General features: G+C 58.6%; 2 protein-coding genes across 2 annotated transcripts; one reads left to right on the plus strand and one right to left on the minus strand.

Annotated features, from left to right (window-relative positions):
• Window positions 1–90: 90 nt before the first annotated feature.
• B3GNT4 (UDP-GlcNAc:betaGal beta-1,3-N-acetylglucosaminyltransferase 4) lies at window positions 91–3,700 on the plus strand. Its single transcript, XM_045844589.1, has 2 exons — window positions 91–267; window positions 2,487–3,700. Exon 2 carries the CDS (start codon window positions 2,495–2,497, stop codon window positions 3,566–3,568), a length of 1,074 nt encoding a protein of 357 aa, XP_045700545.1. The 5' UTR covers window positions 91–267; window positions 2,487–2,494; the 3' UTR covers window positions 3,569–3,700.
• A 128-nt stretch (window positions 3,701–3,828) lies between these two features.
• DIABLO (diablo IAP-binding mitochondrial protein) lies at window positions 3,829–13,699 on the minus strand. Its single transcript, XM_045843433.1, has 6 exons — window positions 13,591–13,699; window positions 12,688–12,814; window positions 7,528–7,659; window positions 6,772–6,882; window positions 6,539–6,635; window positions 3,829–4,676 (listed from the first exon to the last, which is right to left on the minus strand). The coding sequence occupies exons 1-6, from the start codon at window positions 13,638–13,640 to the stop codon at window positions 4,483–4,485; spliced, it is 711 nt and encodes a 236-aa protein (XP_045699389.1). The 5' UTR covers window positions 13,641–13,699; the 3' UTR covers window positions 3,829–4,482.
• Between the last annotated feature and the right edge of the window lie 717 nt (window positions 13,700–14,416).

Consider the following 14,416-nt stretch of genomic DNA (forward strand, 5'->3'; position numbering starts at 1 on the left):
CGGGAGCAGGGCGGCCTCTCCCGGGCAGGCCCGGCCACTCTGCCCGTAGGGCCGGGGCGGGGAGCAGTGGAGACTCCAGGTGGGAGGGGCTGGTCTCTGGAAGCCCCGCCCATTTGAGGGCGTGGCCTCCGCGCAGGGGCCGCCGCCGGGCCCCGCCCACCACCCAGGCCGAGCGAGGTGCGTGCGGCCGGAGCTCCGGGTCTGCGCTCCGCCGCTGGCGCTGCTCGCCTAACCCGTCGCCCGTGCCCGGCGGGCGGCAAGGCTCAGGTAGGTCCTCGAGGCGCGGTTCGTGTCCGGCCGGGACGCCTGGAGCCCCGCTGCTGGGAGGGGCGCCCCAGCTGTCCCGGGGACGCCGGAACCCCCCCGGGCGGCGCAGGGTCTGGCCGCGGCGGGCTTGTCGCTTTCCTCTTTCCCCGCTGTGACCAGAGCGACCGGGCCGGGCGTCGGGGACCGGGCCAGCCCGGGTCTGCAGCCTGGGCCGCTTGCCCCGACGCCTCGACGCGCGGCGCTAGCGGCTCGTGCGCTCAGGCCCGGAGGGGTGTTCCCCGCGGGGCCCCTGGTTCGTGCTTCGCGACCCCACGGCCCCGCAGAGTCTCAAGTGAAAGGACGAGCCGGCCCTCGGCTCTGCCTGGTCGTGACGTGTCGGGTCCCTGGGCCCTGCGAGGACCCGAGGCGGCTGTCACCCCAGAAACCGTTGCAGACCCCTGGGACTCAGCACCTCACTTAGAGGGGGGTCGTGAACTCGCCGGAGCCGGGCGTGGGGGCTCTGCGGAGGGAAGGAGAAGCCGCTCGGCGGGTGCTGGCGAGGAGGCGCGGGTGGGGCGCAGAGGCTGCGGGTCTCCGCGTGTGGGCGGCGGGGGCGGCCGCGAGGCTGGGGCGCAGTGGGAGCGCGGTGGGCAGAGCGCTCGGGCCGCTGAGACGCGCGCAAAACCCTGCCGCTTGCTGTGCGCGCTCCTCGGGGGCTGGCACCGCCACCCGCCCGGGGCGCCGTCCCTCGACCGCGTGCCGTCCACGCCTGAAACCCATTTCCCACACCTGAAACCCACCCGGCTCCTCCGCCGCGCAGCCGCCGCCCTGGCCGCACCTGCGTCCCAGGGCGCGTTTTCGCCGGGGCCCTGCTCCCACCGCCGCCCGTCCGCGGTCCGCGGTCTACCGGGTTGGCGGCGGCGGCGGCGGCGGCTTTCTGAACGACCTCGTTCCCGCCCCCCCTCCTGGGACCCCGGGGGGCCGCCGTCGCCCCGGGCGCTTCCCGAGCCCCTCTCCTCGGCCCGCGCGCGGACTCCGCTGCGCCTCCTGCGGCTCCGTCCCCAGCCTCCCGCACGGCAGCAGCCTCCTGCCTGCCTGCCTGCCTGCCTCAGGAGCCCCGCACCTGGCCGTCCCCGCCGGCTGGCGCGCTGTGCCCCAGACCGCCACGGGTTCGGCCCCTTACTCCACTCAGTTCTTGCTCAGATGTCCTTTATCCGGGTGGGCGCTCTAAACCGGACAACCCCCCGTCCCCAGACTCTGTGACGCTGCTGGAATGCCCTCAGCACTGTCTGGAATTCGTGCTGGTGTTTAGGGTCTGTCCCTCCTCTCGAGGCCTGTGCCCCTGGCCCAACACCCTGGGCAGCTACAGAAGACGCTTCTGTGTGGTGGTGGCGGCGGCGGTGGGAACCACAGGCCCAGGCCAGTGCTGGTAGACTGGATGGACCCGATGGCCTGTCGGGCGAGGACAGTGGGGCCAGGGGGTGAAGAGGGGGTCCAGGGCTGGGCTTTGCTGCCCGGAACCTGGGGCAGGAGCCTCTGCAGGCCCGACTCTGGCATCCTCCCGGGAGTCCTGCCGAGACAGCCTGGAGGCTCCAAGCGGCAGGGGGCCGTCCCGGGCGTCTCCAGCCTTCCCACTGGCCGGCTGCTCCTCCTGCGCCTGCGGCTGGTCACTAACCCCCAGTTCGGCTCCCAGGAAACCCAGGTCCCTTCAGCGGGTGGGCCCTGTGGTGGCTGCCACCGTCTCCTGCTCTGTTGGGGCTGTGACCTGGGTGGGGGTGGCACCCAACACAGGGCCTCCCACCAGCAGACCAGACCCAACTTTTTGGGCATCGTGACTTCAGACACGGGAGCCCGGGATGTCTCGTTTGGTGGTTAGAGTGAATTGTACCCGAAGGTAGACTAGCTCTGTGCCACTTTCACTCAAGGATGTAATTAAGGTACTGGAGTTCCACGGGGAAATGCTGAAAACGCTCACGGCGCCTCCGTTTTAATGTGCCTGCCCGTCATTTTGGGGAAAGTTGACCTAAGCCCTCTGACAGGCAGAGCAGGTGTGCTTGCTCTGTCCTCGCGGAGGACGCCTCGGGAAAGAGCCGGAGAACAGGCTGAAATGAATAATTAAGTCCCCAAGGCCAGCTGGCACTTAGACGCTGGGTTGCGGGTAGTTGTGGCTCTCGGGCCCCGGGGGGTGGGACTGGGCAGCCCACTGAGGCGGCGCCCACTGACGCGCTCTCCCCTTGCAGGCCCCGGCATGCTCCGCAGGCTGGGCTGGCTGGTGCTGTACAGCCTGGCCGTGCTGCTGCTCAGCTGCCTTCTCTTCCTGAGGAAGGAGGCCAAGCCGGCGGGGGCCCCCACGGCCCGCCAGCCCTTCTGGGCGCCCCCGGGGCCCCGCCGCAGCCTGTGTCCACCCAACCACACAGTGACCAACGCCTCCCTGTCCCTGCCTAGCCGTCACCGCCTCTTCTTGACCTATCGCCACTGCCGCAACTTCTCCATCTTGTTGGAGCCTTCAGGCTGTGCCAAGGACATCTTTCTGCTCCTGGCCATCAAGTCACAGCCTGGCCATGTGGAGCGGCGTGCGGCCATCCGCAGCACATGGGGACGGGCAGGGGACTGGGCGAGGGGCCGGCAGCTGAAACTGGTGTTCCTCCTGGGGGTGGCGGGACCCGCACCCCCTGCCCAGCTGCTGGCCTATGAGAGTCGGGAGTTTGATGACATCCTGCAGTGGGACTTTGCTGAGGACTTCTTCAACCTGACCCTCAAGGAGCTGCACCTGCAGCGCTGGGTGGCGGCTGCCTGTCCCCAAGCACACTTCGTGCTAAAGGGAGATGATGACGTTTTTGTCCATGTCCCCAACGTCTTGGAGTTCCTGGATGACTGGGACCCAGCCCAGGACCTCCTGGTGGGAGATGTCATCCGCCAGGCTCTACCCAACAGGAACACCAAGGTCAAATACTTCATCCCACCCTCCATGTACAGGGCCCGCCACTACCCACCCTATGCTGGGGGTGGGGGGTATGTCATGTCCAGAGCCACCGTGCAGCACCTCCAAGCAGCCGTGGAAGAGGCCGAACTCTTCCCCATCGACGACGTCTTTGTGGGCATGTGCCTGCAGAAGCTGGGGGTGAGCCCTGTGCACCACGCTGGCTTCAAGACATTCGGCATACGGCGGCCCCTGGACCCCCTGGACCCCTGCCTGTACAGAGGGCTGCTCCTGGTGCACCGCCTCAGCCCCCTGGAGATGTGGACCATGTGGGCACTGGTGACAGATGAGGGGCTCAGGTGCACGGCTGCCCCCTCGTCCCAGCTCCGAGGGGTGGGTTGAGGAAGTGGGCTGAGTGGGGATTTTCCTATCATGAGAAATCAACAAACTTGAAACTTGACCTGTGACTGTCTACAGGAAATGCTTAGTTTGTGTGACCTCCCTTCTAACTTTGATTAAAAACACTGCAACCTGGCTAACTTGTACCGCACGTGCTGAATGGGAGCTAGGACTCCACGGGGGGTGGGGACTGCTGGAGCCCCCTGGGGCTGGACCAGCCTCGGGGGCGGGGCCAAAGTAGGAGGCTGCCGAGGACCCCAGAAGACACACACATTTTTTTTAAATGCAAAACAACATTCTTCTTCATACACAGTAGAGAAATCGAGGGAGGGGGGCACGAGAAGCGTGTGTTGGCCAGTCCTGCAGAGAGTCTCAGGTCAACACTCCGCATCGTCTCCTAAGAACGGAGGTTTGGCTCCCTGGCCTGAGCTGGCCTGAGCTGGCCTCACAGGGCAGTGGGGCCAGGTCAGAGAAGGCGATGGAAACGCTTACAAAGAAATCGTACAAGCAGGACAGGCCCCCTCTCTCCCTAAAACTCACATCTTTATGGAGGGAGCAAATACTAAACCCTATTTGAAAATTGAATACGGTTGGAAACAGGTTAAAACAGCTACTGAACTTGTGGGCATGACAAAAAAGGACCCCTCTCTCCGCCAGGTTGGTGAGATGCTCTGGGTGGGAGGTAAAAAGGTCGATGGGTGAGAGGACAGCTGTGCTGAGTGGGGTGCAACGGTAAACGGGGTGCTGCGCCCCGGGCTAAGAACCAGGTCCAGTACGAGCCTGAGACCAGGAGGAGGGGTTGGGCACTCACAGCGCACAAGGGCCTCAGGCCGGATGGGCCAGGGCAGGACCTCCCGTGCAGAGAAGGCTGCGCCGAGCCCGGGCGGAGGGGGCAGACGTGGGCCATGCTCAGGCCCTCAATCCTCACGCAGGTAGGCCTCCTGCTCCGGCTCAGCCCTGTCGTCCCCCTCCTGCACTTTCTGGCGGAGTTCTTCTGTCTGTGCTTCTGCCAACTTGGTTTCTGCTTTCTGGGAGAGCTGGCGCACCTCCTGCACCTGCGACTTCACCAGCTGAATGTGATTCCTGGCAGTTATGGAGGCCTGGTCTGCTCCTGCCAAGAGACGGGATGATACGCTGAGCATGCGCACGGGGCAGGTGCGAGTGGACACAAGGACCAGCGCCCGGCGGGCTCCACGGCTGCCATCTGCACCCCCTTGGAGCCCCACGCCCTGCCCGCCCTGCCAGCCTTCTCTCTGCAGAGCAGACAACGCTAATGCCACACTCAGGTCTGCATTTTACTCTTCACTGTCAAAATCCGAGCATTTGTCTCCAGCTCCGAGTAGCTATCATAATTATTAAATGCAATTCCCACAAGGTTTATAAGCTACATAGCTCCTAATATAGATGTTTTATGAATTTGTTTTTTTATAAATTTAAGGTTTTGATTCTGCAAGTAGTACATTTTTTTTTGGACAAAGAGATCAATAATAAAACTGTCAAAGAATTCTTTCCTCACATGAACCAGTCTTCAGATATAACTTCCGCTGGAAGTTTAAAAGGCATCTTATCTTTTAAAATGTGATCCTATACATACAGAATGCTTAGAAAAAGTTACTATAAGTTTACACAATAGCACTAATGGTAATTGTTGAACGTATTTTGCAATTTTGTTTAAAAATGTTTTCAAGCTCTACGATTTTTTTTTAAAGATTTTAGAGAGGGGAAGGGAGGAAGAAAGAGGGGGAGAAACATCAATGTGTGGTAGCCTCTCATGCGCCCCCCACCAGGAACCTGGCCTGCAACCCAGGCCTGTGTCCTGACTGAGAATCGAACCGGTGGTCCTCAGGTTCATAGGCCAGTGCCCAGTCCACTGAGCCACACCAGCCAGGGCACATCCAGAACCTTTCTGAGCCCTTTCGGTCAGTTCTGGGAAATGTGCTTTCCAGGCAGGGCTCACGTGCACTCTTCTGTGTCTCTCTGCCAGCCGTAAGCCTGCCCTGTGAGTGGTGGCGGCGGCCTGGTGAGTCCCACTGAGGCACCCCAGCCCCCCCACTCGCCGTGCCCGGACCCTGCTCCCACCCCCAGGGTCACCACCACCATCATGCTGCTCCCACCACTTGTTTCCCTTTTCACTCCCATCCTGTTGCCACACTCTGATTCTTTGTTGTTGTTGTTGTTTTTACTTAGAAAAAAACCTTTTCTGTCCTTTTTAAGATTTGGTGTTTTAACACACTGGTTTCTTACTAAGAGCTGCTCCTGGCTATAATTTCTGTGAGCCAGCTTTTTGGGAGCAGTCAGGTAAGTGGGGTTTCCCTCAAAGTACATTTAAAAAACTCTTCTGCTTAAGCCCAGTGGATGGACAGTGATGTTCAAAAAACAAAGCAGCCTGCTGAGTGAGTAGCTGCATTTTCTACCCCGAGGCACCAAGGTACGAGCAGGAGGCCCAGCCTGCCAGGCGCAGAGGCGTGAGACCCGGCTCTGCCCGTGTGCCGCCTGCCTCCCGCTGCACAGCGCCCTGGGTGGGTCCCTTAGCCCCTCGCCCCTCGGTTTCTTCACCTGTCAAGTGGGAATCACAACAACAGGTCCTCCTTTAAGGGACCTTTGGGGGTTCAATTAAAAGTGCCTATAAAATGTTTCCCACAAAGCCTGAAACAGACAAATATTAGTCATTCATTAACTAGCTTTTAAAAAATAAAATGCTTAAAAACTATTTGAAGACATTTTCCAATTGGCGGTAGTTTTATCATTTCATTATTTTCCGTCTTCTAGATGCTGACAACCTCGCTTCTGCTGGGCTGGCCTGCAGGGGCAGTCATCTTCCCACCGCACAGGCAGAAGGTTGGCTGGATGCACTGGAGTTGGGGGCCGTCTCTCACCGAGCTAGAGCCACAGCGGGCTCCAGCCCGCCTGGCCCCAACCCCTCATTTTACAGCGCAAAGAACAATGGCGTCTCCGCAGCGAAGACTAACCTACCCGTGTGGTACGCAGCCTCTGCCGCCATCTCGGACAGACTGACCGCGGTCATCCAGGTGGTCTCCAGCTTCAAGTACTCCTGCTGTTTTGAAGTCATCTGCAAGTCAAACAACATGCGTCAGACCCCACGGAGAGGGTGAGCACACGTACACGCACTTCAACACGGAAGATTCCGGGAACAGTTACCGGCCAGACCGTCAGCCCAGTCGTTCAGACGCCACCGTGGGGCTCACCTCGACCCGGGCTCCTATGATCACCTGCCACACCTCGTCCTCCTCCTGCGAGTTCATCTTCCCGAGTAAGTTTGTGTACTGTCGGTACAGAGAGACCAGGGTGTACACGGCCTGCAACCAGAGAGGAAGTCGATGTGAACCAAGCGGGGCGTGCCAGGCAGGGGCAGTAAGGCCGCCGCCTCCGCCTCAGCCACGGCAGACTGCCCTCAGTCCTTCAGCCTCACGGGCGCTGCCCTGCTGTGTGAGGCCGGGTGTCAGTCCAGGATTGTAGCCCCGCTTGTCAGTTTTTGTGTTTTTAAAAGCTTGTTAGTAACTCAGACACAGAGAGAAAACACAATGCAGAGGGCAACTCAGAAAGCTGAGAAAAGAGCTGACGGAAAATACATGTAAAACAGAGGAGGAGAATTTCAAACGGCTGTGACTGCCCAGGTGCCCTCCGTTGGCGCAGGTCAGGGGTGTCCAGGCTGCCCTCGCGGAGCAGCCCGGCACGGCTGCCGGTGCTGGACCCCAGGCCCTTTCCACCCCCGACTCAACCACATCAGCTTGGTTCCCGTCTCATAAACTGGGCCACTACAGGTAAGGTTTTTCTTTTAAAAACCAGAGATTCAGATCAGGGGGTGAGAGTATTTTAGGCTTTGTGGCCCTAGAGTTTGTTGCAGCTATTACCTCACAAGAGCAGGCATCAGACCGGACACGCACTGTGACCCAGCCTGCTCGCTGCCGGTCCAGACCGAGGCTGGACAGGAGGACACTCACCTTGGTGTACTCAGTGATGGCTTCGATCAGCGCATAGGTGGTCTGCGAGAGGAAGGTGGAGGTGCTGTCTGTTACCAGAGACACTGCTCTTCGCATCAGCGCGTCGTTACTGAGAGAATGAGGTTCCGTTTTCTGAAAAGGACACACACATTCTCACTCGGCTCCCAAAGCTGGAGCGGAGGAGGGCGTCACGGCCAGCCACGCGCAAACGTGACTCCCACGCTGCAACTGCACTGCTCTGCACCAGCTGCTGCTTTTAAAGCTTCAGTTTGGCTAAAGATAATTAATAGAAATAATTCGAGAATGTGCTTTCTACCTGCTTTTATTCTTTAGTCTCTACTCCAAAAAGCAAAGTATTTCTTTACATCAAAGGCTAGTAATTACACACAACAAATTTCACGAAGTTATGATTCACTCATCACCACAGGGCTAGAGGCTCAGGATAGAAAGACAGAAAACCACTCTCGCCCTCCAAGACTTGAGACAGGCTGGGGCGCGCAAAAAACGCGACCGTCAGTGCACTCGAGCACCGTGGGAGCCGCGGCCGCAGTCCGCAGGGCTGCAGTCGGGCGTACGCAAGGGGAGTGCTCGCTCCGGTGCTGAACGAGAACAGCTGAGAAAAGGCTCACAGAGTCGAGGACTAAATGGAGAAGAAAGTAAATGGGCGGAGGGGGGAGGGTGACGCTGAGCAGAATGAGCAGCACAGTCTTGGTGGGAAGCCCCACACTCTGACCTCAGCTACTGTGTTTAAAGAAAGCCATTATCACTATCAGACCCTGCCTTTCACTTCCTCAGCAGAGCAGCTGCTGTACTAGCACTAACAAAGAAACCAATCACTCTATCATCTATTGTCTCGTCCTCGCTGCAGTAGTCAAGAGATATCTTTGACAGTGAACGAATCAAGACTTTACTGTATTTCTGTCTCGTGCAACCCGATAATTAAGTATTCTTTGTGTACCGTGCACCGAGGGGCTACGCAGGGAGGAACGACGTTCTCCGGGCTCACGAGAAGGTGCCTCTGACACCCTGATAACTGAGGTCTTCACGGCGCCCGCATCGTACACCCGCACTCACCTGTTCCTCACAACAGCCCGGGGCCACCACTTCCTCTGCCAGGCGAGGCAAGGACGCGCAGGGCAGCCACGTGGCTTCCCCGAACAGTCTCCCATCCACGCCCCTCACTCCGAGGCCTCCGCCCTGCTCTGCTGACCCCCCAGCAGGGTGCCACGTGCAGTCGTCACACATCGCAACATGCAACGTGCAGTGGTCCGAGAGGGGACTGGTGGGCCAGGCCAGGGCCCAGACAAGGATTTGGGCCCGAGGACAGACAGCCCAGATGAGAATGGCGGGCCTCTGGGTTAGAAGACACGATGACGAGGAGAAGAATGCACGCATTCGGAGGGTGTTCAGGAGGCGCGTGGGGACTGGGGCTGGTGGCGCAAGGTGAGGAGGGAGCCCAGGGACACCGGGGTGGACCTGAGTCCTGCCACACAGCGGAGAGCCGCTGCAGTTTTGAGGAGCAGAACTGTTCCTGCAGGAGAACGACCACAGGCCCCTGTCGCGTGGCCCAGAAACGGAAGGAAACGGGGCTTACGGACGGAATGTGAACTGAGGGAGGACAAGCCCCAGGAAGTCCCAGCTGTGGCTGAAAGGGGCCTGCTGGTCAAGCAAAGGCTTTAGGGTTAAAAGAGCCACCGGCGTGCAGCGGTGAGGGCTGCAGGGAGGCACAGACGGGGGAGGGCTTGCTCGGAGGACGCCGGGAATACTTGCGGGAGAGGGAACTAACCTTGTGATACGCATACCAGGGGGACACCCCCCCGAAAGCCTGGAATTTATGAAAAATTGTGTATTCTCACAAGTTTAAACTTCAGTCACCTTCAAAGTACTTTCCATTTTACGCAATACACCTGTTGAGACTGTTTTTTCCATCGCTTCTGCCATTTTTTGTTTCACCTTTTCCACATCCGCAAACCATTTGCCTCTGGGGACTTTTTTCATCTGGGGTAGGTCACTGGGGGCGAGACTGGGTGAGTACAGAGGGCTGGGCACAGGGGTCATAATGTTTTTGGTCAAAAACTGCTGAACACTCAGCACGGTGTGGGCAGGTGCACTCGTAAATCACCTGTCATGAAACGGGCAGATGTGTTGAAGGAGCCTTAAAAAAAAAATAAAAAACCTCACTGAGGTCAAAGCCAGCCTCTCACCACAACGCCAGCCGGTGCACTGATGCAGATGGGTTCCTACGACACTCACCAGTGGAGCAAGCCTGTCCCACAAGGGGCCGCCCTCCAGAAGATTCCAGGGCTTTTCTTGCCCCCCCCCCAAGTAAGTATCAGGAATGTTTTGCTGGAATGGGTTTGCCAGGTTCCTGTTTAGTTCTCCCTTCCCAACAAAGCAGGCACCACTCTCACACCAGCTGTCCACATGACAATCCCCTTCAGATGTCTACTGGACACCTCAGACCGTCATTTCCAAAACTGAACTCCTGCCTCTTCCTCCCCAAGCCTATTCCTCTCTGTCCCAGGAAATGGCAGCTCCACTCTTTCTGTTGCTTAGACCTTTTACAGTCAATGGGCTCCAGGTTCTATGCTAACCCATCAGCAGCCCTGTGGACCACAGGGGCCCCGCTTCTCTCCACCTCCACTGCTGCCCACCCAGACCAAGAGCACTATCATCTCATGCCTGGACTCCTCTTTGTCTTCCCAGCTCCGCACACACCTTTAAAAAGTTCTATCAGTAAGTTACTTGATACTGTATATAGAAAACCCTAAACCCTCCACCCAAAAACTATTATAACTAATAAATGAATTCAGTCAAGTTGCAGGATACAGAACCAACATACAGAAACTGGTACATTTCTATCCACCAATAACAAATTATCACGAAGAGAAATTAAGAAAAAAGCCCATGTACAACTGCAGAAGAAGTATAAGGTACCTAGGAATAAATTTAACCAAAGAGATGAAAGACCCGTACTCTGAAAACCGTATGACACTGAAGAAAGAAACTGAACAAAACACAACTAAGTAGAAGGATGTATCTTGCTCATGGACTGGAAGGATTAACATTGTTAAACGTCCTTACTACTCAGAGTGATACACCGATTCGACGCAGCCCCTCCTAAAATATCAGTGGTGCTGTTCTCAGAATTAAAACTAATCCTTAAATTTATATGAAACCATAAAAGTCCCCTAAAACCAAATAAATCTTGAGAAAGAACAAAGTGGGAAGTATCATTCTCCCTGATACCAAACCATACCACACACTTACAATCACACAGCACAGTACTGGCAAAAAACAAATGAAAAAAATGAAACAACAACAACAACAACAGTGGACTAGAATACAGAGACCAGAAACAAATCCTTGCCTATATGGTTAATTAATCCATGAAAAAGGAGGCAAACATATAAATGGAGTAAAGACAATCTCCTCAGTAAGTGGTGTTGGCAAAACTGGACAGATACATGCAAAAAAATGAAAATGGACCACTGCCTTATACAATATACAAAAAGAAGTACACTTATTATAGGAGGTTCTACACATTTACCATATTCAAACTGAAAGTGGATTAAAGACATAAACGTTAGGCCTGAAACCATTAAACTCTTATGAGAAAACACAGGCAGTAAACTGCAACATCACCCTTAGCAATCTTTTTAGATCCATCTCCTCGAGCAAAGGAAACACAAGACAAAAAATAACCAAATGGGACTGTATCAAACGGCAGTTTTTGCACAGCCCAGGAAGCCATCAACAAAGTGAACAGACCTACTGAATGGAGAACATATTTGCAAATGATACATCCAGTAAGGGGTAATGTCCAAAATATGTAAGAAATTCATACAATTAACACCAAACAGTTTCCCAGTTTAAAAGCATCAGAGGCCCCGGTGGGCAGTGCAGTTGGCTGGAGCGTCTCCCCGACTGGCCAAGGCTGCTCGTTTGACCCCCCGTCAGGGCCTCTACCAGAACCAGCCAAAGAACGCATTTGGAACAACGACTGATGTTTCTCGTAAGTCAATAAAGTAAAAAAGTTAAAAACAAATTAATAACAATTGAAAAATAAAAATAAAAATGTCAGAGGACCTGAACTTTCCCCCCAGAGGACACACAGGCGGCAGCACACACCGAGGGGGCTCAGCTGTGGCCACGGGTGCGCAGGAGCCCACAGGGTGGGCGCCTCCCACCCCCGGTGTGGACACAGTATCCGGCAGGCGTTGCTGAGGAAGAGGAGGGAAGGCGACCTCCGGGCACTGCTGGTGGGACTGAAAGTCAGTGGGGCCGCAATGGACACAGTGCGGAGGCCCCTCAAATCCTTAACCACCGAGCTGCTCAACAGGCAGCGCCCCGATAACACGGGAGCTGCTTCCACCTGCACACACCAGCCCCAGACACAGTCCGTGAACGCAGAGCGCTGTCCTTTGAAAATACACACTTTTAACTCTGAAGAAAGTAAATTTAAAAACGTTACATCAGCGTGTAATAATCTCGTGTCGAGATCCTCTGTGGCCTCCTTTTCAGAAATCTAAAACTTGACAGAGGCCCACAAAGTCCAAAACGCAACCTGACGCTCCGCCGCCGGGCCCTTGGGTGACCGCTCCGCACCCCGCGGGGGCGCCCTCCCTCCCTGACCTCGCGGGGCCCGGGCAGCCCCCAGGCCCGTCCCCGACCGAACAGCTCCTCCCGGCACTTCCGGGGCGGCGCTCGCTCGTTGACCGCCCTCGTTGACCGCCGCCGCGCTCCTCACCTGGCCTCTCCCACCTGCCGACTCGCCCCTCCTCCTCTCCCGAGGGTCGGCTTCACGACAGCTGGGGCTGCGTTTTGCTCAGTGTCCGGTGCACAAAAAACGCCCAGTGAATTTTGTTAAATGAAAGACTACTGTGCTGATAGACTGCAATACACTCTTACTTCTCTCGTTCCTCGTTCCACGATCTGACCAACCTGACGTGCCGCTCCCACCCAGAGAGGCCAGCGGATGGGGACATTCGTGTCCGTTCAGCTCTGAGAAGGTGCGGGCACATCGGAAGGGATGCCATGGGGTGGGGGCGGGGGGCGCCACCGGATGCTTCGCTTCCCAGGTGAGACTCTTCCCAGGTGAGACTCGAGGAGGACGCGCCGCACGGAGGGAGCAACGCCGGGCGCCGCCACTGCACTCACCTGGGCGATGGGAACTGCACACAGGGCCACCCCAAATCCAACGGCCACGGTCTGGTGCCATGGTCTCGCCGAGCCCGAGAAGCAGCGCTTCTTCAAGTTGGCCGCGACGGGAACACACCGCGGGTACCTGGGCACGGAGGTCGAGTTCAACAAGGCACAGCCACCAGTTCGTAAAAGTCCCTCCGGCTTGGCCACGCGGGCGCCTGCAGGGAGGCGCGGGGCCGGCCCCCCAGACGGCAGGGCTCGGCGGGCAGCGAGCGAGGCGCGCTGCGGAGCCCCGGCCCCGCCGCGGGGACACCGCCCCCTAGCGGCGGGGCAGCACCGCCGGCCGGGCAGGCGGGCCCAAAGGCTCTGGGGTTTTCACCGGGGGCCAGGTGCGGACGTCTACGAGGTGGACCCCGAACTTTTTAAACGCCGCGAGCCCACACAAACGCCCCTGCAGGCGCGGTTTAGCTCTGGGCCTCTGGCGAGGTGTCCGAGGGTCCCCGCCTGGCGCCCGGAGCCCGCAGGCGCCGCGCGGGGGCCGTCCAGTTCCTGGGCCCTTCTGCCCTCGGGGCGGACTCCAGCAACCCGCCGCCTGCCCGGCCTTCGACGGCCAGCGGGAACTCGCGGGCTGGCCGAGCCGCCCAGGAAGACAGCCGGAGGTCGGGGGCACTGGCTCCCAGCGGGGAATAACGGAAGAGCCGTCGGAGAAGAACGGCCCGGCCGAAGGCGTGGGAGGCCTCCCCGGCCGGGGCCGAGGCGGGGCACACGCTCAGACCGCCGAGAGGGGCGGGGCGCCGCGGCCCGCTCGGCGGAGGAGGGAAGCGCGCACCGGCAAGGCCCGCGCCGCGACCCCGGCCGGGCGCTCGCTTCGTCGCCTCCCCACTCCCCTCCAGCTCTCCACCACCACTGCAGCGGTACCTGAAGAAGGACGACACGCCCCGGGACAGCCAACTCCTCAGAGTAGCCATCCCGCGACGGACGGACGCCAGACGTACACGCCGGAAGTGACGTATCTTCGTGAGCGGGGGGCGGGGCGCGGCCTCCACTCCAGGGGGCCGGGCCCCATGACCACGCCTCTGCCCGAGGAAGCAGTCGGTATTGGACAGGCGGGGAAGGGGGGGCGGAGCTGAGGGAAACGGCTGTAACTGCCGCGCTGGATACCCAACCGCCAGAGCTTCCGCGTGGGGCGGGGCCTGTGGGCGCGGAGTGGGCGGGGCGAAGTAGGCCGTCTCGAGGCAGTTTGGACTGGGGCCCGCGTCCGGGCCGCGCCCGGAGAGACGGGCCGGGCCCGGCGGCGAGGAGGATGGGAGGGGCGGGGAGCTGGAGCAGAGGCGCTGTCACTTCAGCACCAGGAAGTAGGTGGTCCAGCCGGCCAGCAGCAGCGCACCGATGAGCACCGTGTAACTGAGGAGCACGAAGGCCAGCAGCTCCCGCAGCAGCTGCAGCACGTGGATGGTGGACGAGGCCGGCATCGCCCTGCGCCCGAGGACCTGCGGGGCAGAGAACGGTTCCCGCGCACGCCCCGCCTCCAGCGCACACAGCAGGGCTGCTGAGCCAGCCCTGCTCTTGGCGTGGTGAAAGCAGGCCCCAGCCTAACCCTAAGCTGGGTTAGGTCCCAGCCCTCTACAAAGTAACACTTTCCTAAGGCTAAGGAAGCCCAAAGTGCTGATTTTCTTCATAACAGCCATCTGGACGCTGTTTGCGTTTTCACTATAGAACTCTTTTAAACCAGAAATCCCCCTCG

The sequence above is a fragment of the Phyllostomus hastatus genome, unplaced genomic scaffold (genome assembly GCF_019186645.2).
Source record: "Phyllostomus hastatus isolate PE091 unplaced genomic scaffold, TTU_PhHast_1.1 phas_contig_1162, whole genome shotgun sequence".
NCBI lineage: Eukaryota > Metazoa > Chordata > Mammalia > Chiroptera > Phyllostomidae > Phyllostomus > Phyllostomus hastatus.

Coding starts and splice junctions, on each gene's coding strand:
- B3GNT4 (XM_045844589.1), top strand. CDS start 2,495: ATGCTCCGCAGGCTGGGCTGGCTGGTGCTGTACAGCCTGGCCGTGCTG.
- DIABLO (XM_045843433.1), bottom strand. CDS start 13,640: ATGGCTACTCTGAGGAGTTGGCTGTCCCGGGGCGTGTCGTCCTTCTTC. Junction 6,636..6,771: donor TCATAGGAGCCCGGGTCGAG/GTGAGCCCCACG, acceptor TTTGACTTGCAG/ATGACTTCAAAACAGCAGGA. Junction 4,677..6,538: donor AGAGGCTGCGTACCACACGG/GTAGGTTAGTCT, acceptor GTCTCTTGGCAG/GAGCAGACCAGGCCTCCATA.